Source organism: Oncorhynchus gorbuscha, linkage group LG14 (genome assembly GCF_021184085.1).
Source record: "Oncorhynchus gorbuscha isolate QuinsamMale2020 ecotype Even-year linkage group LG14, OgorEven_v1.0, whole genome shotgun sequence".
Lineage (NCBI taxonomy): Eukaryota > Metazoa > Chordata > Actinopteri > Salmoniformes > Salmonidae > Oncorhynchus > Oncorhynchus gorbuscha.
In genome coordinates, this window is record NC_060186.1 from 58,804,125 (window position 1) to 58,823,622 (window position 19,498).

General features: G+C 46.2%; 1 protein-coding gene across 8 annotated transcripts in view; it reads left to right on the forward strand.

Moving 5' to 3' along the window:
- syne1a (spectrin repeat containing, nuclear envelope 1a) overlaps window positions 1-19,498 on the forward strand; it is a 234,487-nt gene that overhangs the window by 128,493 nt on the left and 86,496 nt on the right. For all 8 annotated transcript variants that reach the window (XM_046298670.1, XM_046298663.1, XM_046298665.1 and 5 more), the window contains 21 exons: window positions 328-504; window positions 1,832-1,978; window positions 2,316-2,441; window positions 2,667-2,843; window positions 3,154-3,419; window positions 3,562-3,718; window positions 3,883-4,281; window positions 4,518-6,143; window positions 6,651-7,006; window positions 7,090-7,234; window positions 7,489-7,707; window positions 8,548-8,837; window positions 9,040-9,205; window positions 9,342-9,497; window positions 9,629-9,781; window positions 9,994-10,176; window positions 10,549-10,686; window positions 10,813-10,998; window positions 16,397-16,519; window positions 16,737-16,919; window positions 17,612-17,755. In XM_046298670.1, coding sequence (XP_046154626.1) covers window positions 328-504; window positions 1,832-1,978; window positions 2,316-2,441; window positions 2,667-2,843; window positions 3,154-3,419; window positions 3,562-3,718; window positions 3,883-4,281; window positions 4,518-6,143; window positions 6,651-7,006; window positions 7,090-7,234; window positions 7,489-7,707; window positions 8,548-8,837; window positions 9,040-9,205; window positions 9,342-9,497; window positions 9,629-9,781; window positions 9,994-10,176; window positions 10,549-10,686; window positions 10,813-10,998; window positions 16,397-16,519; window positions 16,737-16,919; window positions 17,612-17,755 — 5,517 coding nt within the window. The remainder of the gene's footprint in view (window positions 1-327; window positions 505-1,831; window positions 1,979-2,315; window positions 2,442-2,666; window positions 2,844-3,153; window positions 3,420-3,561; window positions 3,719-3,882; window positions 4,282-4,517; window positions 6,144-6,650; window positions 7,007-7,089; window positions 7,235-7,488; window positions 7,708-8,547; window positions 8,838-9,039; window positions 9,206-9,341; window positions 9,498-9,628; window positions 9,782-9,993; window positions 10,177-10,548; window positions 10,687-10,812; window positions 10,999-16,396; window positions 16,520-16,736; window positions 16,920-17,611; window positions 17,756-19,498) is intronic.

A 19,498-nucleotide genomic window follows, 5' to 3' on the forward strand; every position in this document is an offset into this window, starting at 1 on the left:
CTGTATTGTCCTCAAAGCGAGCAAAGAATGTATTTAGTCTGTCTGGGAGCAAGACATCCTATAGCAATCAAGTATAAACAGTGTTCATCCTTTTATCTCATGAGCAGGACACAGATATCTCTGTAAGCCACATTTCTCTGTATGTATGTAAGCCACATTTCTTTCTCTCTTTGTTCAATTTGACCTCCCCTCAAGTTCATCCATCCAATCTGATCCTTTGGCTCAGCATGCACTCTTGTCTATTTGATGTCCACCACGTTCTTCAACCAAACCCCTCACTAACCCAAAAAGTGCTTGGCTCCGTTCCTCCTCTCCCCCCTGGTCCAGGCCATCATGGAGGAGATAGCAGGCTTTGAGGACCGCCTGTCTGGGCTGAAGGAGAGGGGAGATGACCTGGTGGAGGGCTGCAGTGAGCGTGTGCAGAGCAGGCTGAGACAGCAGGTCCAGGCTCAGCAGCAAGGCACCCGAGACAGCTACTCTGCCATCTGCAGCACGGCACAGAGAGTGAGTAATGCGGGGGAGGGGTGTGTTGGGGGGGGTTACCCACATTAAGACGTCCTTCAATTCAAATTATAATAGGCAAATATATATAATTTTGTGCACAGACTACAACACACACCAACACAGTCTCTCCATCAACACTGCAATTGCCCAGCCACTCACTTAATCCCAACCCATACAAACACCTAAACCTTCCTCCCAAGACAGCCCTTGACTGCCAACCAAATGTTCCTTGCCAAATAAGGCCCGCCAAAGCAGAGCACAACCACCAATGCCAACACAGACCAATAGTACCAGCCAAGCCACTATCTCAATCTTACCTTATTTCTCCCTCCTTGCTCTCCCCGTCAACTGGATTTTATCACTCTTGGCCAAAATAGCGAAATCGACTTTGTCATCTTGGCAAGCCCTATACCGCTCGTCCACACTGTCAACAGCTCACCTCCCAGTACAGTCCTATTCAGCCAATCTGCTAACCCGTGTGATCCAGCCACACTTTATCAACACCCTTCTGCCAATTCTACAACTGCCGATCCAGCCTTGCCATGCCATGCTATGCCTGCCAACTTAGTCCCAAACTCCCAGGCCTATATCCCTCTAACCCAACCACCTTGCCAACCCTCGTACCCCTTCTGCCAACTCTGCCAGGCCTTGTGCCAACACATGTCTATCACGGATCATACCCCTCAGGGCTCTCATATTAACTATGTCAATCATGTCCTGCTGTTATTCTCTCCCCTGTAGGGCAGCGACGCCTCTGCATTCAACACCTGTCAAACAAAACACTATTTAGTTATTTACCAGCCAGACGTTTATTGTTTATGAAAGGGACTTGGGAATAGAAGGGTTTTTGATTTATGGAAATGTGTTAATGTCTTTCATAGGGTGTTTTCTCCATCCATTACAATAGTTTTCCTGGCACAGTCCAGGGCATTGCAATGTAGAAGAGGGTACTACTCACTGTGAATCTGTTTGATTTAGATAGACTTTCATCCATTTTATCTCTATACCCCTCTATCTTATCATCCGTCTATCTCTCTGTCTCTGTCTCTGTCTCTGTCTCTGTCTCTGTCTCTGTCTCTGTCTCTGTCTCTGTCTCTGTCTCTCTCTCTGTCTCTGTCTCTCTCTGTCTCTCTCTGTCTCTCTCTGTCTCTCTCTGTCTCTCTCTCTCTCTCTCTCTCTTTCTCTCTCTCTCTCTCTCTCTCTCTCTCTCTCTCTCTCTCTCTCTCTCTCTCTCTCTCTCTCTCTCTCTCTCTCTCTCTCTCTCTCTCTCTCTCTCTCTCTCTCTCTTTCTCTCTCTCACTCTCTCTCTCCCTTCCCTCTCCCCCAGGTGTACCAGAGTTTGGACCGTGAGTTGCAGAGGCATGTCAGTCTGCAGGATGCTCTGCAGCAGTGTCAGACCTGGCTGGTGTCAGTCTCAGAGGAACCAGAGCCCACTGCACATCTCCCTCTCAGCCTGGAGGAGGCGCTACAGCAGGTCACTCACCAGCACTACACTTATTACCTATCTGGCTGGCATACCTTCAAAGTGGCTTTGTCAAAACAGTAGCTAGATACAATGCCTACTCTGATATACTGTACACATTGAACTGGGATTACAGTATGAACTGGTGAACTAGGGTTTTAATCATGTATAAAATGTTATTATTATTATAATTAGTATATATAACACATTAACATGATATAATGTATATAATTTCATACTTTGTTTGCAATTGCAAATGGGAAGGTCATATTCAATTGAATAGTGCCATTCACTCCTCAAGTGTAATGGTTTACGTGTTGATTGGTCTCTCACCTGCTGTACTGTCCAGGTGAAGCATGAGCGGACTCTCCAGGAGCAGGCCAGTACCTACCTACAGCTGGTGTGTTCTACCTGTGACCTTTCAGAGCAGAGGGTGAGGGAGACCGCCCAAGACATCCAGCAGGTCAAACTACAGGTGAGTACATCTCAGTACAGTTCATTACCCACAGCCACAGACTGCATTGGGAATGTATTGACATTGGTTTCTGTGTGACAATATGGCATTACAATGTCAATCGATAAACATCAGCTAACAAACTTACGACTGATTACCAGTGAATACTGTGGTTCAAGCATTATGCAACATTCCAATCCTTATCATACCTCAGACATAAAGCTTCCGCCTCCCCTGTGTATGTAGATCGAGGAGAGGATGCTGGTGTGTGAGGAGGTGGCAGAGAGCTGGAGGGACGTTCAGGAGCAGCGGGCTGATCTGGAAGCTCAACTCAGAGAGACAGAGCAGCAGCTGCAGAACCTCTCCAGGAGACCGGCTGAACTGGAGCCTAAGATCACCCAGAACCAACTGGATCAGGCACAGGTCAGTACTGGGTATAGTCATCTGTTAGCTTATTTATACTGGATGGATGGATGGATGGATGGATGGATGGATGGATGGATGGATGGATGGATGGATGGATGGATGGACGGATGGGTGACCACTTGTGAAGTGTAATGGTTTAGGTGTTAATTGACCAGATGGATGGGTGTATGGATTGATAGATCAACACTTGCATTGTTGTTTCAGTGCTATCATGGTTACTGGCTCTAAAGCAGTCTACCAGTCAAACACAATGACCTGAGCAGAAAGCATTGACAGTATAATACTAATACCATCTTCATTCTACCAGGAGTTCCTCCAGCAGCTCAGAGTGAAGCAGGTCGACGTCACCCAGCTGAGGGAGGCTGTGGCTGGGCTGACGGAGGGCCAGTCCTCCCCTGCCCTGGAGGAGATGGGAGGTCTGAGGAGGGCCTGGGAGGAGTTGGGTCAGAGGGCTGAAGAGCTAGAGGGGCAGAGGGGTGAGGACATGCAGAGGAGCGGAGAGTACCATGACTGTGTGGCTGCCGTGGAGGAACTCTTCCACCAGGTGTCCAGAGAGTGGGACTACCTGGCCAGGTATGACAAAGCTGGACACACAAACGCACACATGCCAAACACACACACACACACACACACAAACACACACACACCGTTCAAAGTGTGGACTCATACAGTAATACCTCCTCTTCCTATCCCCCTCCCTGTGTTTGTGTCTCAGGGCGGACACAGAGAGCACCAGTGAGCACCTGGAGGCTCTGAGAAAGCTGTGTTGTGACCTGGAGGACCAGAGAGGAACTCTAGAGGAGCTGAGGGACCAGAGACAGGCTGTCCTGCCACGTCTCAGCCTGCTGGACAAGGAGCTGGTCAAACAACAGGTGCTGTAAAAACTCCCTTCAGTTGGGTAAAACCTAGGTCAATTCCCACTTTATTATCCTGCATGTGTTTTCCTGATAATGTATGTGATCAATATTTAAGCACTGCCAACAATATCTCTGAATAACTATGCATGAGATTCTACTAAAGACTTTTATTTGTCCAGGTGGGCCACTTGGAGAAGCGCTGGTCCCAGCTGGACAGCCTGATCCAGGGGAAGATCCAGGACTCTTCCCAGACTCTGGAGGACCTTGGTCGGGTGGAAGCCCAACTGAGGGAGGCCCGGGAGTGGATGGAGGAGCAGCGTCCTGCCCTAACATCAGCCCTGAAGGCCAGCCCTCCTCCAGACCTGGCCCAGAGCTTCCTGTTTGACCACCTGAGTGTGTGTGTGGAGCTGGAGGCCCGGGGGCAGCTGCTGGGCCAGGCAGTGAGCGAGGCCCAGCGCGTTGCCTCTAGACTGGGGCTGAGCGAGAGGAGACGCCTGCAGGAGCTGGTACTCCAGGCCGAGGGAGAAGTAGAGGCACTGGGGGCCAGGGTGAGCCAGCGGAGGAAGTACCTCAGCAAGGTTTGTAGTCATTTTGATTTTCATGTCTGTAATAATCTTCTTTTAATTTACATACACATAATTTTATTTATACATTTTTCTGCAGTAGTGCTTAGTAGTTTTATTAATCATTTTTTAAATAATGTGGAACCTGCTGGAATGTCGGTTTAAATCTCAATTATTTGAAGGCACTCAAATAAAAATATAACAAAAAAGAAAAGTGGTTTTTAAATAAAAGTGTGATTGTTATTTTCTAGGCCTTCACGGAGCGGACCCAGTTCCTCCAGGCTGTGGGGAGGGCTCTGTCCTGGGTCCAGCAGCAGGAGAGGAAGGCTTTAATGGACGACCACGTGGCTCTCCTCCCTGACGACCTGACCAAGCAGGTGGTGACGTGCCGAGGGGTCCAGAGCGGCCTGCGGGCCTACCAGGGGGAGTTGGCCTCTCTGTGGGTCCAGGGTCGTGACCTGGAGAGGGACGCCACGGACCAGGAGCGGGGGGAGACCGTGACCAGGCTGGAGGAGCTCCAGAGGGTCTTCGAGACGGCCTTCCAGAGAACCACCCATCGCCTGCAGGACCTGGACAGAGCCCTGACCTCCAGGAAGTACTTCAAGGTCGACCTGGATAGGACGTGTCACTGGCTGAGACGGGCAGATGGCATTACCTTCCCCGAGATTGACTTCACCTGCAATGCCGATGACGATTCGGAACTGCAGAGTCGACTGGCGAAGTTCCAGAACGTTCTAGAGCAGGCGTCGGAATACGAGAACCTCCTACTCATCGTCCAGAGGGTGGGGCAGGAGATTCTCCCCTCGCTAAAGGAGGTAGATCACTGCTACCTGGACGAAAAGCTCAACGCCCTCCCTCAACAATACAACAGCATCCTAGCGTTAGCCAAAGAGAAGAGGGACAGGATCCAGCAGGCTATCCTAGAGAGAAAGGACTACGACTGCTTCTTCAATGTCACTTGTAGAGCATTGGAGGAGCTTCAGGAGCAGTTAGACGGTTTAGCGAAACGGACAGTCAGTATTCAAGAACAGGAAGTTGTTCATCTCCGTCATGACCATGGAGATCTGTCTGAAAGCCTGTCTCAGCTCAGCCCTGCGGTGAGAGAGCTGAGGAGGAAGACTGAGGGGTTTCTCAGCAGGGGCCAGCGATGCCATGCTGAGGAGACAGAACAGCTGGTTAACCTTCATGACAATCTGAAGAGGACCATTGACCAGAGACTGAAACATCTTGACGACTCATTGAAAACATTGGCAGAGTATAATGCAACATCAGCAAAACTAGACTCTGAGTTGAAGTCAGTGAAAGAGCAGTTCACTAGAATGAAGTCAGACTCAGACACCACATTAGGTGGCACAGAGAGACTGACGAGTCTTTACACACTGCTGGAAGATCTGGAAAGGATGGGCTCTCACCTGGAGAGACTCACCCAACATACAGAAGACCTGGGATTGAACTGTGATCCTGCCGCCATCCAGGCCTCCAGAGAGATAGTGGCCTCGCATCAAAAAGAGCTGCAGTCCGTAAGGTCGGAAGTAAAAGATTGTGTTACAGAATGTGAAAACTGTCTCAAGAAGGACAAAGAAGTTGAGAAAGAGACTGGGCGGACATCAGATTGGCTGAAGAGTCTGCGGAAGAAGCTTGGGGAACCATTGTCCCTTCCAGAGGTGAAAGTTGAGATGGTAGAGGAGGAGGTCAGGAGACTGAAGGTGGTAGAGGAAGAGGTGCAGTCCAGAATGAGGGTAGCAGATGCCATGGGCAGCAGGGAGAAGCAGAGATACAGCAGTAGAAATGAGGCCTGCCCTGCCAATGTGGAGGCTAACCTAGAGGAGTTGGCTAAACTGAGGGCTGACGTCCAACAAGCACTTAGAACCAAGCAGGTAAATATACTATACTATTGTGTAATGTATGTGTACACACTGGATCTAAAGATAATGTTTAAAAATGAGCATAAGATATCAAATCTAGTTTTTTTACGATGTTGTAAATCATAACTGTTGGCTGAAGTAGCTGAAAAGGGAGCCTTGTTTTTAATTAAAACTAGTCTATCATTGATGATCTGACTCATCTGTAATAACTTCTCCCCATGTTATCAATATTAACAGGCTTTGTCTGAAAGGACATTCATAACAGACCAGTTAAATTCATATTGTCATGATCTCGCGATAAGTAGTTCAGTTATTTATCTGAGTAGTCTCATGATGATTTAATCTGTCCTCCTAGTGAATTACTTATCCTGGATACAATCATCCCCTGATAACTGATTCAATCATTCTTAAAACATTCTCTCATGAATTAGCACTGAGTGAGTGGTTGCTATTCATTATCCTCTTGACCTTTGGCATACAGTAAGCACTTTTTAACTGGGAATTTTGTGTGGACTGTAGCTGAGCCTGGATCAGACTCTGTCCCTGGTCCAGAGGCACCAATCCACCCAGCAGTCAGCCCGCAAGTGGCTTGACGAAGCTGGGGCTTTTCTCCAGAGAACCACCCTGGGAATAGAGCTGGAGAACCAGACAGAGAGTCTCAGGGAGCTGGAGGAGATCTCAGCCCAGGAACCGGCCTTCATGGCTAAACTAGATGAGCTGGAGACCCTGGGTGCTCAGCTTGATGGTCTGGTGGGACTGGGAGTGACGAAGGAGATGAAAGAAAGTGAAAGAAAGAAAGAAGGTGTGGAGGTAATGCGACAGAAGGGGTCAGAGGTCAAAGAGCAGCTGAAGGGTTACCGGGAGGATCTGCAGAGGTAAGGTCTCACATGGTGTGAGTGTGCGGTCCGTGCACGTGTTACAGAATCTAACTGCTCTAAAATGAATGTGTCATCTGTAGCTGTGCTGCTCAGTGGAGCTCCTTCCAGACGGAGAGAGAGGAGCTGATTGGACAGATGAATGAAACAGGAAGTATGATGACTGCGTTCCCCTCGGCGAAGGCAGCCAATAGCCAGGAGGCTGAGGACAAACTCCAGAGTTACAAGGTAAGCTATGACTGTTTGACTTATAATCAATGTTTTCTTTCACTGAATTTCTGTCATTTCTGTTGTAAATTTGTGGAAGTTCTGACCTATGATTGATTCTGCTCTCTCTCTCTCTCTATCTATCTCTCTCTCTCTCTCTCTCTCTCTCTCTCTCTCTCTCTCTCTCTCTCTCTCTCTCTCTCTCTTTTCTCTCTCTCTTCTCTTCTTGCAACTTAAACTTCCCTCTCTCTGTCTCTCTCGTCTCATCTCTCTAGTCTCTAGTGATTCTGATTGATGGGTGTGAACCCACCCTTAATGGCCTGAAAGAGAAGGCCACAGATTTGGCTCTGGTTGGGTCTGAGTCCAGCAAAGCTGCTATTGGACACTCTGTGTCATCTTTATGGCAACGTTGGACCCGCCTGCGCAGCGTGGCGCGAGCCCAGAAGAGAGCGCTGGAGGACACAGCTCAGGATTGGAGGAGCTTCAGGGAGAAGGTAGGAGATCTGTATATATCAACATACAGTATGTGTATATTAGCTTGGGAAAATGTAGTTATTGTAGATTCACATACTGTATGTAGTATTCCAGCAGGCACATTGGCAATTTGAACACTTTAGGCTACCTGTGGTTTTCAGCAGCTAACAGCTTCAGTCCACATATTTTCAAATACATTCCATAGAACAGTGCTCCCCTTGTTGATACTTTTGAGGAGTGGGTTGAGGCTCAGCCTTTATGCCTCTGAGATCAGTAGTTACTCTACGAATTCGTACTGCTGTTGATTTAGGTCACTTCTGTTGGATGTTAGCTCAGATACAGCCACTACTCAGTGGGTGTACACTGATGTAATTCTAGGCATCAGGCCAGCGATGAGCTCCCGCCAAAGCCTTCCATCCACTTCCAACTCACAAGGGCTCCCACAAAGCGCTACTCCTTAACAGGAAATGATGTCATCAGATAGGAAATGCTCACATCCTTTGATGTGACGTGTTCTTGTTGCCTGGGGCCTTTCTTTGGGGCCATTGTTCAACTGGACATGACATCACCGTTATAAATGACTGGGTCAGTTTCCTGTGGCTGGTTCTATGCACCACAACAGGAAGAACAAGGACAACACAAAAGGACTTAAAGAAAGAATTAACTAGAAGAGTGAAGTAACCACCGAGCTCCAGAGTTTTGGTCTAACCTAATCAGTACACGGTTGTAACTTAATTAACAGTTGCTTAACTATTACCTTGGCTAACATGTCACAAAATATACATTTCTACTAAACACGTTCCTGAATTTCTATTGACGTGTTTCTGTTCAGCATGAAATATTTCTGCCTCTGTCCTCAGATGGAGAAGGTACAGTCTGTGTCAGTAGACCTCCATGCTCGTGTGCCAGACAGCACAGTGGAGAAGGCAGCCACCAGGGCGGCGCTACAGAACCTGTTGGAATACCATGACTCCTTCAGCCTGGAGGTGGAGAGAGAGCAGTCAGCCCTGGCCCTGCTGGGGCAACACACACTCAGCCTGATAGGAGAGGACCAGGAGGAAGAGGATATGAAGATGGAGAAAACTGACAAGACTAGAGAAGAGACACCCTGTCTGAAGGAGATCAGGAGTATGCTGGAGATATATGAGAGGTAAACGCGCATGACATGTGAAGGAGAACTTTAGTTCCAGACTGCAAGGGGGTAATTTTGCATTTGTGCTATGGCTAAATGTATTCTATTGGTTCCACTAAATTATCGCTACTGTGTTGACGGTGAAGGAGGTTTGAGATGAAAATCCAATTTCTATGTAATAAGACAATGAGGTATCATCTTATGTCATGTGTGTCCCCAGCCTGTTGCTGCAGGTGCGTGGTAGCAGGGCCCAGGTACAGCAAGAGCTGAGGGAGAGGGAGGAGGTGGAGAGGGAGCTAGGACTGGTGAAGGGATGGATCCAGGACACCAGGGGACTGCTACTGAGCCCTTCATCTGACCTGGACTCACTGCTGCATGAGCTAGAGGTACGAGTGTGTAGACTCACAATCACAATCACACACGCACACACACAGACCGCTTGACCTATTTAAAGACACACTTTTTTCCGTATCCAAAAAGTCTGCAGCCAGTAGTATACCTTATTGTCAATCTATTACACAGACAGCCCATGGTGAGGTCATCAGTAGGCGCCAGAGTGTGGAGAGGATGGTGGAGCTGCAACAGAACAAGTACCAGGACCTCCAGGCAGCCCTGCCCTCTGAACTGAGCATGCAGCTGGCTGAGGTGACACTCGCCCTGGGCTCCGCTGAGGACCAGGTACCCTCCCCCTCTGGAAATGTGTCGTGGCATAATAATGAGACAAATTAGAGATTCAATAGGAGATTATGGCACCCTTATAAATGTCCATGGATATTTTAACATTCTAATATCTGCCATGACTGTTCCAGGTCCAGTCGAGGGAGAGAGAGGTGCAGCAGACCAGAGATGTGAAGGAGGACTTTAGTTCCAGACTGCAGGACATTGAGGGGAAGTTGAAAACCATCTCTCTGAAGATCAGTGAGAAGGCTACAGACCTGGAGCAGGCCAAGGAGGAAACCAAGGTAATTAGCCCTCATTGAACTGGCAATACATTTTCAGATATTGAGGTTAATGATTGGTCTATAGGGGTATTAGTGAAGACTTGGAATGACAAGAGCTGCCCCCCTGCTTTCAAGAGTGACCCACTTCTGTGAGAAATATTCCAGATGGGATTCTTATACCTCCTCCCTCCACCCATCCACTTCCCCCTCTTCCTCTACCCCTCTCCCTCTAGTGTCTGTGTGAAGAGTGTGAGGGTTGTGGTCGCTCCCTGGCTGAGCTGGTTGTAGCAGTACAGGAGTTTGGGGACCAGAACCCTCTACTGTGTAAGCAGCTGGGAGACGCCCTGTCCAGACTGGCTGAGGTCCAGCGCCTGACCACACAACAGGCCCAGGAACGGGCCAACCAACTACACAAGGTCAGATGTCAATCCGTATCTGTCATCAATCTTAACTCTTCCATTAGGCAATAAGCTGTGGTAGCATGACTTCCTAACATATAGGGCGGCAGGTAGCCTTGCGGTTAAGAGAGTTGAGCCAGTAACCAAAAGGTTGCTGGTTGGAATCCCTGTGCCTACTCGGTGAAAAAACTGTCAATGTGCTCTTGAGCAAGGCACTTAACCCTGATTGCTCCTGTAAATCACTCTGGAAAAAGCATCTGCTAAACGATAAAATAAAAAAATGTATATGGCGATGACAATGATGTTCAGAGTAGAATGTTTCTCACTCGCCTCCTTCTCTCCTCTCTCCTCACCTCTCCTTTCTCATGTCCCACCCTGTGTGCTGAGCAGGCAGAGCAGCAGCTGGAGGAGTATAAGGGGATGAGGCAGTTCCTCCTGGGCTGGGCTGAGAAAGCAGAGACCCTGGTCACTGGCAACATAATCTGGAGCTCCGCCTCTCAGCTTCAGGAGCAAATCAGAGCCCACCAGGTGGGTGTCTCATTATTGAGTGACATAAAGGGCAGCCAGTCAGGTTCTTTAGTGTTGTCCATAGCCTTAGTGATGTCTGTTTAGCGCTCCTTCTATCTCTACCGCTCTGTGTTCCCATGGTGACAGGCGGTGCTGCGAGAGTGTCGTGGTCTCCATGGTGACCTGGAGGCCATGGGGGAAAGGGAAGGGCAGCTGGGGGAGGTGCTACAGACGGAGGGGTGGAGCCAGCAGGTGAAACAACTGAGCAGATGCACTGAGGAGTTGGAGCAGAGCGCAAAGACACGCCTCCAGAGCCTGCAGGATGCCGCCAAGGTAACTAACACATCTGTCATTATTTAACCAAGGTAACACACCTGTTATTAAAACTTTTGTGACTTGAATTTAACATAAATCTGAAGACTGTTATTTATCTTATCACCTAACTATGTTTAATTGTTACTTGATTAAATTAATAATGTAACAATCAACTCATTAGGATCTGGGGCACCATGAGAGCAGTTCTTTAAAGAGTTACCATCTCCCTATTTAATGGTCTTTACCTATCGCATCTATAAACAGTCAACTCATTAGGATCTGGGGCACCATGAGAGAGGTTCTTTAAAGAGTTACCATCTCCCTATTTAATGGTCTTTACCTATCACATCTATAAACAGTCAACTCATTAGGATCTGGGGCACCATGAGAGCAGTTCTTTAAAGAGTTACCATCTCCCTATTTAATGGTCTTTACCTATCACATCTATAAACAGTCAACTCATTAGGATCTGGGGCACCATGAGAGAGGTTCTTTAAAGAGTTACCATCTCCCTATTTAATGGTCTTTACCTATCACATCTATAAACAGTCAACTCATTAGGATCTGGGGCACCATGAGTCAGCAGGTTCTTTAAAACAGAGTTTTAATCCATCTCAAAAAAACACAACTTTCATTTAATGGTCTTTACCTCTGATCACATCTATAAACAGTCAACTCATTAGGATCTGGGGCACCATGAGAGAAGGTTCTTTAAATGGGGAGTTACCATCTCCATCTATTTAATGGTCTTTACCTATCACATCTATAAACAGTCAACTCATTAGGATCTGGGGCACCATGAGAGAGGTTCTTTAAAGAGTTACCATCTCCCTATTTAATGGTCTTTACCTATCACATCTATAAACAGTCAACTCATTAGGATCTGGGGCACCATGAGAGCAGTTCTTTAAAGAGTTACCATCTCCCTATTTAATGGTCTTTACCTATCGCATCTATAAACAGTCAACTCATTTGGATTTGGGGCACCATGAGAGAGGTTCTTTAAAGAGTTACCATCTCCCTATTTAATGGTCTTTACCTATCGCATCTATAAACAGTCAACTCATTAGGATCTGGGGCACCATGAGAGAGGTTCTTTAAAGAGTTACCATCTCCCTATTTAATGGTCTTTACCTATCACATCTATAAACAGTCAACTCATTAGGATCTGGGGCACCATGAGAGAGGTTCTTTAAAGAGTTACCATCTCCCTATTTAATGGTCTTTACCTATCACATCTATAAACAGTCAACTCATTAGGATCTGGGGCACCATGAGAGCAGTTCTTTAAAGAGTTACCATCTCCCTATTTAATGGTCTTTACCTATCACATCTATAAACAGTCAACTCATTAGGATCTGGGGCACCATGAGAGAGGTTCTTTAAAGAGTTACCATCTCCCTATTTAATGGTCTTTACCTATCACATCTATAAACAGTCAACTCATTAGGATCTGGGGCACCATGAGAGCAGTTCTTTAAAGAGTTACCATCTCCCTATTTAATGGTCTTTACCTATCGCATCTATAAACAGTCAACTCATTTGGATCTGGGGCACCATGAGAGAGGTTCTTTAAAGAGTTACCATCTCCCTATTTAATGGTCTTTACCTATCGCATCTATAAACAGTCAACTCATTAGGATCTGGGGCACCATGAGAGAGGTTCTTTAAAGAGTTACCATCTCCTATTTAAAGGTCTTTACCTATCGCATCTATAAACAGTCAACTCATTAGGATCTGGGGCACCATGAGAGCGGTTCTTTAAAGAGTTACCATCTCCCTATTTAATGGTCTTTACCTATCGCATCTATAAACAGTCAACTCATTAGGATCTGGGGCACCATGAGAGAGGTTCTTTAAAGAGTTACCATCTCCCTATTTAATGGTCTTTACCTATCGCATCTATAAACAGTCAACTCATTAGGATCTGGGGCACCATGAGAGAGGTTCTTTAAAGAGTTACCATCTCCCTATTTAATGGTCTTTACCTATCGCATCTATAAACAGTCAACTCATTAGGATCTGGGGCACCATGAGAGAGGTTCTTTAAAGAGTTACCATCTCCCTATTTAATGGTCTTTGCCTATTGCATCTATAAACAGTCAACTCATTAGGATTTGGGGCACCATGAGAGCAGTTCTTTAAAGAGTTACCATCTCCCTATTTAATGGTCTTTGCCTATTGCATCTATAAACAGTCAACTCATTAGGATTTGGGGCACCATGAGAGAGGTTCTTTAAAGAGTTACCATCTCCCTATTTAAAGGTCTTTATCTATCGCATCTATAAAAAGTCAATTTATTAATCATTAATTAAACCTCGTATCATATCATCATTCTGAACAGTCGTAACCTCCTTGCATCTGCAATAACCCAAGCCTTATTTATGATTCAGTACTACACAAATTGGTTGAATTATTTATTTACTAGCTAATTAAATGGTAACACAGGATAAACATACACACTGGTGAGGTCCTGGATGGCAGGCAGCTTAGCCCCAGGGATGCACTGGGCCGTACGCACTACCCTCTGTAGTGCCTTGCGGTCGGAGGCCGAGCATTTGCCGTACCAGGCAGTGACGCAACCAGCTACAACATGCTCTCGATGTTTTAGTAGCTGTAGAACCTTATGAGGATCTCAGGACCCATGCCAAATCTTTTTAGTTTCCTGAGGGGGAATAGGCTTTGTCGTGCCCTCTTCACAACTGTCTTGGTGTGTTTGGACAATTCTAGTTTGTTGTTGATGACCTGAAACCCCACCTCTTTAAGGAATACCTAGGATAGGATAAGTAATCCCTCTCACCCCCCCCCCCCTTAAGTTTTAGATGCACTATTGTAAAGTGACTGTTCCACTGGATGTCATAGGGTGAATGCACCAATTTGTAAGTCGCTCTGGATAAGAGCGTCTGCTAAATGACTTAAATGTAATGACTTAAATGTAAATGTTGATGTGGACACCAAGGAACTTGTAGCTCTCAACCTGCTCCACTACAGCCCGGTCGATGAGAATGGGGGCATGCTCAGTCCTCCTTTTCCTGTAGTCCACAATCATCTCCTTAGTCTTGGTTAGGATGTTATTCTGGCACCCCCCGGGCAGGTCTCTGACCTCCTCCCTATAGGCTGTCTCGTTGTTGTCGGTGATCAGGCCTACCACTGTTGTGCTGTCTGCAAACTTAATGATGGTGTTGGAGTTGTGCCTGGCCATGCAGTCGTGGGTGAACAGGAGTACAGGAGGGGACATGTTGAAAATGTCAGTGAAGACACCTGCCAGTTGGTCAGCGCATGCCAGGAGCACACGTCCTGGTAATCCGTCTGGCCCCGCAGCCTTGTGAATGTTGGCCTGTTTAAAGGTCTTACTCACATCGACTACGGGGAGCATGATCACACCGCCGTCCAGAACAGCTGATGCTCTCTTGCATGCCTCAGTGTTGCTTGCCTCGAAGCAAGTATAGAAGTGATTTAGCTCGTCTGGTAGGCTCGTGTCACTGGGCAGCTTGCAGCTGTGCTTCCCTTTGTAGTCTTTAATAGTTTGCAAGCCCTGCCACATAAGACGAGTGTCGGAGCCGGTGTAGTATGATTCAATCTAAGTGTTCTATAGATCGTCTTTGACCATTCCCCACGTTCCATGTTAGAAATATTGTTCCAGTATTCGCTTTTGAACGTGTTAGAGTTTTGGTGGGAAAAATGATCTTGAAACAAAGGACATTCCCTTGGTGAATATTGGAGAGGGAGGGCTGAATCTTCTTTGCTTGATTTACAACAAGAAGTGAGTTGTTAATCCCATCTATTTCTTTCCTCTCCCCTCTGCGGGTGAGAGGGGTCTGAGTGAAGTTATTCATTACAAACCTGATCTGACCTATTTGTATTCTCGTGGACAGTCATGTCAAAATCTACACAAAAAAAAAACAATAAAGCCTGTCACCTTTTTATAACCTCACAACATACCTGTCATTATTACTAACAAAATCTGTCCTAATAGCACCCCCTTTTTACAACCTGGTAACATGCCTCAGTGGTGTAGAGTTTTTGCCCATCAGTTAACCCACCTTTTGTGGAAAAATGAATGTAAAGTATAGGGAGTGTACTTTTTTCAACACAACCGGTGATCAGAATTCATTATCCTGATTATCCTGTAATTATACACCATTATGTTGTGCAACATTCTGCCAGTCCTTATCCATGATTTTAATGCTGCGTCTCATCACAGTCAAGGAAAGTAATTCAAAGATAACTTATACTAAACAAAAATATAAACGCAAAATGCAACAATTTCAACGATTTCAGCGGGTGCCAGGCCCACCCAATCAGAATGAGTTTTTCCCCAGAAAGAGCTTTATTACAGACAGAAATACTTCTCAGTTTCATCAGCTGTCTAGGTGGCTGGTCTCAGATGATCCTAGCGGGTGAAGAAGCTGGATGTGGAGGTCCTAGGTTGGCGTGTTTACACGTGCGGTTGTGAGGTCGGTTAGATGTACTGCCAAATTCTCTAAAATGACGTTGGAGGCAGCTTATGGTAGAGAAATTAACATTCAATACTCTGGCAACAGTTATGGTGGACGTTCCTGCAGCCAGCATGACAATTGCACGCTCCCTCAAAACTTGAGACATCTTTTGCATTGTGTTGTGTGACAAAACTGCACATTTTAGAATGGCCTTTTATTGTCCCCAACACAAGGTGCACCTGTGTAATGATCATGCTGTTAAATCAGCTTCTTGATACGCCACACCTGTCAGGTGGATGGATTATCTTGGCAAAAGGAGAAATTCTGACTAACAGGGATGTAAACAAATGTGTTCACATAATTTGAGATACATAAGCTTTTTTTGCATATGGAATATTTCTGGGATCTTTTATTTCAGCTCATGAAACATGGGACCAACACTTGACATGTTGCCTTTATATTTTTGTTCAGTATAGTATGTGGGTACTTACTCTATTAAGTTAATGGCAACATCACACAAACCCAGACTCTGGTGTTGTACCTTGATTCAGACCTGGGTACGTTCCTGTGTCCAACAAACCAGGAAGCCCCAGTTAAACCAGTTGCAAACAGGAATCCAGGAAATGACAGAAACAATGCAGTTAAGAATGCGGCTGTTACTAGAGCGTTTATTGACACCACACTTCCATCTTGTGGTCATTACCAGTCCCTACACTAGTCTTTCCACCAGCCGTAAGCCTAGAAGGCTGGTACGCGAGGCTAACTGCATCAGAACTGCATCAGCACTACAGACTCTATAGGCCTAGGTTGCTGTAATCTTTTAATCTGTCTTGACTGCCCTGCAGTAGCTCCCTCGATTGAAGTCTGTTTCTAATAATCACTTATGGCATTGTGAGATTTAGTTAGGGGGGGGGGGGTTCAGTAAATATTATGGAACTATGGAACTGGAACTGTCTTATCTGTGTGTCTCCCATCAGGACATGGTTCATCTGGAGGCTGAGGTGAAGACCCTGCATGACTCTCTGGACCAGGCCCAGCTCACACTCACCTCTCCTGACCTAGCACGACTCAGCCTCAGGGAGCAGCTCACGCACAGACAGGTAAACACTTATGGAGATAGATCACTGCCATAATATGTCACAATGGTGTGCTTCCACCCACCGGACTTGACCACCCACTCAGACTGGTATTAAAACCCACAACACAGGTAACCACCCACATACTAGAGACAGATACTGAGGAACACTGGAACAGCATTGTACTACAAAATATATACATTATTCCCTTTAAACATTCCTGTTCGTCCTGTCCACCCAGCGTCTGTTGGTGGAGATGGAGGCCTTCAAGCAGCAGGTGCAGGCGGTACAGCTGTGTCAGAGCGCCCTCCGGCTGCCGGAGGAGGTAGTGGCCAGCCTGTCCATCTGCAGAACAGCCCAGAGCCTGCAGCAGGAGGCCAGCCAGCTGCAGCACACCACAATCCAACAGTGCAACATCCTACAGGTAGGGGTCGACACCCACAGCATCATATCAAATGATACATTTGAAGATATAGTCATCGTAAAGCTGAGAAAGCTGCGTGGGACTGCTGGGCAAAGTGAGTAACAGCAGTCATTCAGCTGTAAGACATGCCGCAAGTGCTGTTATAGGGCAGGGCACAACAACTGTTTCTGTGTGACAAGATGTCTCGCTAAAACAGACAAATGGCAAAAGGATCAGGTGTGTGATGTACATTCTCTTTTCTGTGTGCTCATCTCAGGATTCTTCTTAAAGACGCAGTCTGGGATCTTACAAATTTGTAACAAATCATACAAAATGGATGAGGTCATTCTTGGGGATCCGTTTTGGCTTGTGAGCACATTTTCTAAAAGTACTGTCTGAAATGATACAAAACCTTTGGAGCATCACTTTAACTTAGTGGTTCAGGGCTGATTTGGTTGTTAAGCTGGTTTTGGTAAAGATTAGGTCTGGGAGGGATGAGCTGACCTCGAATGGGCTGTTAAAAGGTCAAAGGCAGGGTAACCAACTAAACAATCTTTAACATACTCTCTGTGCAAGGGTGCTTGTTGTAATAAACCCCAAAGAAACAAACAATTATGCCATTACTGTGTAACTATCATTTCACTATACTTTCTTAGTAAATACCTGATTTTAGTTGGAGTTGACCCCAACTTGCTTTGGACTCTCTTTCCCAGGAGGCCGTGGTGCAGTATGAGCAGTATGAGCAGGAAGTGAGGAACCTCCAGAGGCTGATAGAGGAAGCTCACCGCATCATACAGGACCGACCCGTTTCAACCAGTAACATACATGAACTACAGGCCCAGATACACCACCATGAGGTGAGAGATATAGATATATTGTATATGTACACACACACACACACACGCCTACACACACTCACACATACACGCGCGCACACACAACACACACACAAACAGTGAGTTCCAGGTCAAGCATCATAAGACTCCCGTCTTCTCCTGACTGAGGAAAGAAAACACTATCTTTGTTCACTGGGTTTATATCCATTATGACATAACAGGAACACACTCTGTCTTCAACTCTGCACTAAATACGTCTTATTATTAGACGTATTTGACTAAACAGGATATTGTTTTTCTAAATTGACTCTTCAGTTTCACTTTCATGATTCTCTCAGATGTCTTGAAGCTCAGTTGGGTCATGGCTGCAATTTAGTCTATTTTATCTCTCTAAAGATTGGCATGATGTATTTTATCACTCTAAAGATGGACATGATGTCTACACTAAAGTTGTATCTCTACTGAAGATCTATGATTGTGTCATACAGCATATTCTATTTTTTATTCACCCCAATGAACTTTCAATCATAGCCTGGTCCCAGATCTGTTTGGGCTGTTTTGCCAACTCCCAATGACCATTCAGAGTTGGCAAGACAGCAAAAACAGAATTGGTACCAGGCACTTTCAATCATACCTATCAGGGGAAATAGTAGGCCTGTGTAGCTCATATTGTATTTAAATAAAGTGACCCACTTCAGCTTCAAAGTATGATAAGTGGAAGGAAGAGGATATTGACTCATACAGTATCTCCTGTCTGCATAGTAATCTCCCCATTCACTGTAGCTTCAACCTGCAGTGTTGGCTGGGTCCTGTCAGTCCCTACAGGGATGAATAGAATAGAATTGAATAGAAAACCACTACTGGGTTTAAAACCTGCTCATAACACTGTTACATGATGTGACAGTGGCCATTTTACATGGGCTCTGTTTCTCTCTCTCTCTCTCTCTCTCTCTCTCTCTCTCTCTCTCTCTCTCTCTCTCTCTCTCTCTCTCTCTCTCCTCTCCCCTCTCCCTCTCCCTCTCCCTCTCCCTCTCCCTCTCTCCATCACCAAAACAAATACATTCCAATCTTATCTGATTTCACCTCCACTGACGGTGACTGTGCACACAGAGAAGGATACATTCTGCAAATGGATGAGATTCTGATTTGACATACTGTAGCTACACCCGACTGCAGTATCAGATGGCACATTTCAAGCCTTGTGCTTTACACTGCAGTTTGCAGACTTTGCTGAGTGTGTGTTTGATCCTTCCTGCAGAGCGAGAGAGACACACATGCATTGCGGGCACACACACACACACACACACACACACACACACACACACACACACACACACACACACACACACACACACACACACACACACACACACACACACACACACACACACACACACACACACACACACACACACACACACACACACACACACACACACACACACACATTTTGGGGAGGGAGATGAAGACACACATACACACAGATTCTTGTGTGCTGGTATTTGACCACAGCTGCAGTCTTATTCAGTGTGCTGTAGTTGTTTGGCTTGGTTGAGTGTTGGCTGACTTCAACAAAAAGGGATACCTAGTCAGTTGTACAACTGAATGCATTCAACTGAAATGTGAATCAGAGAGGTGCGGGGGGCTGCCATAATCGACATCCACGTCTTCGGCGCCCGGGGAACAGAGCATTTAACTGCCTTGCTCAAGGGCAGAACGACCTATTTTTACCTTGTCAGCTCGGGGACTCGATCCAGCAACCTG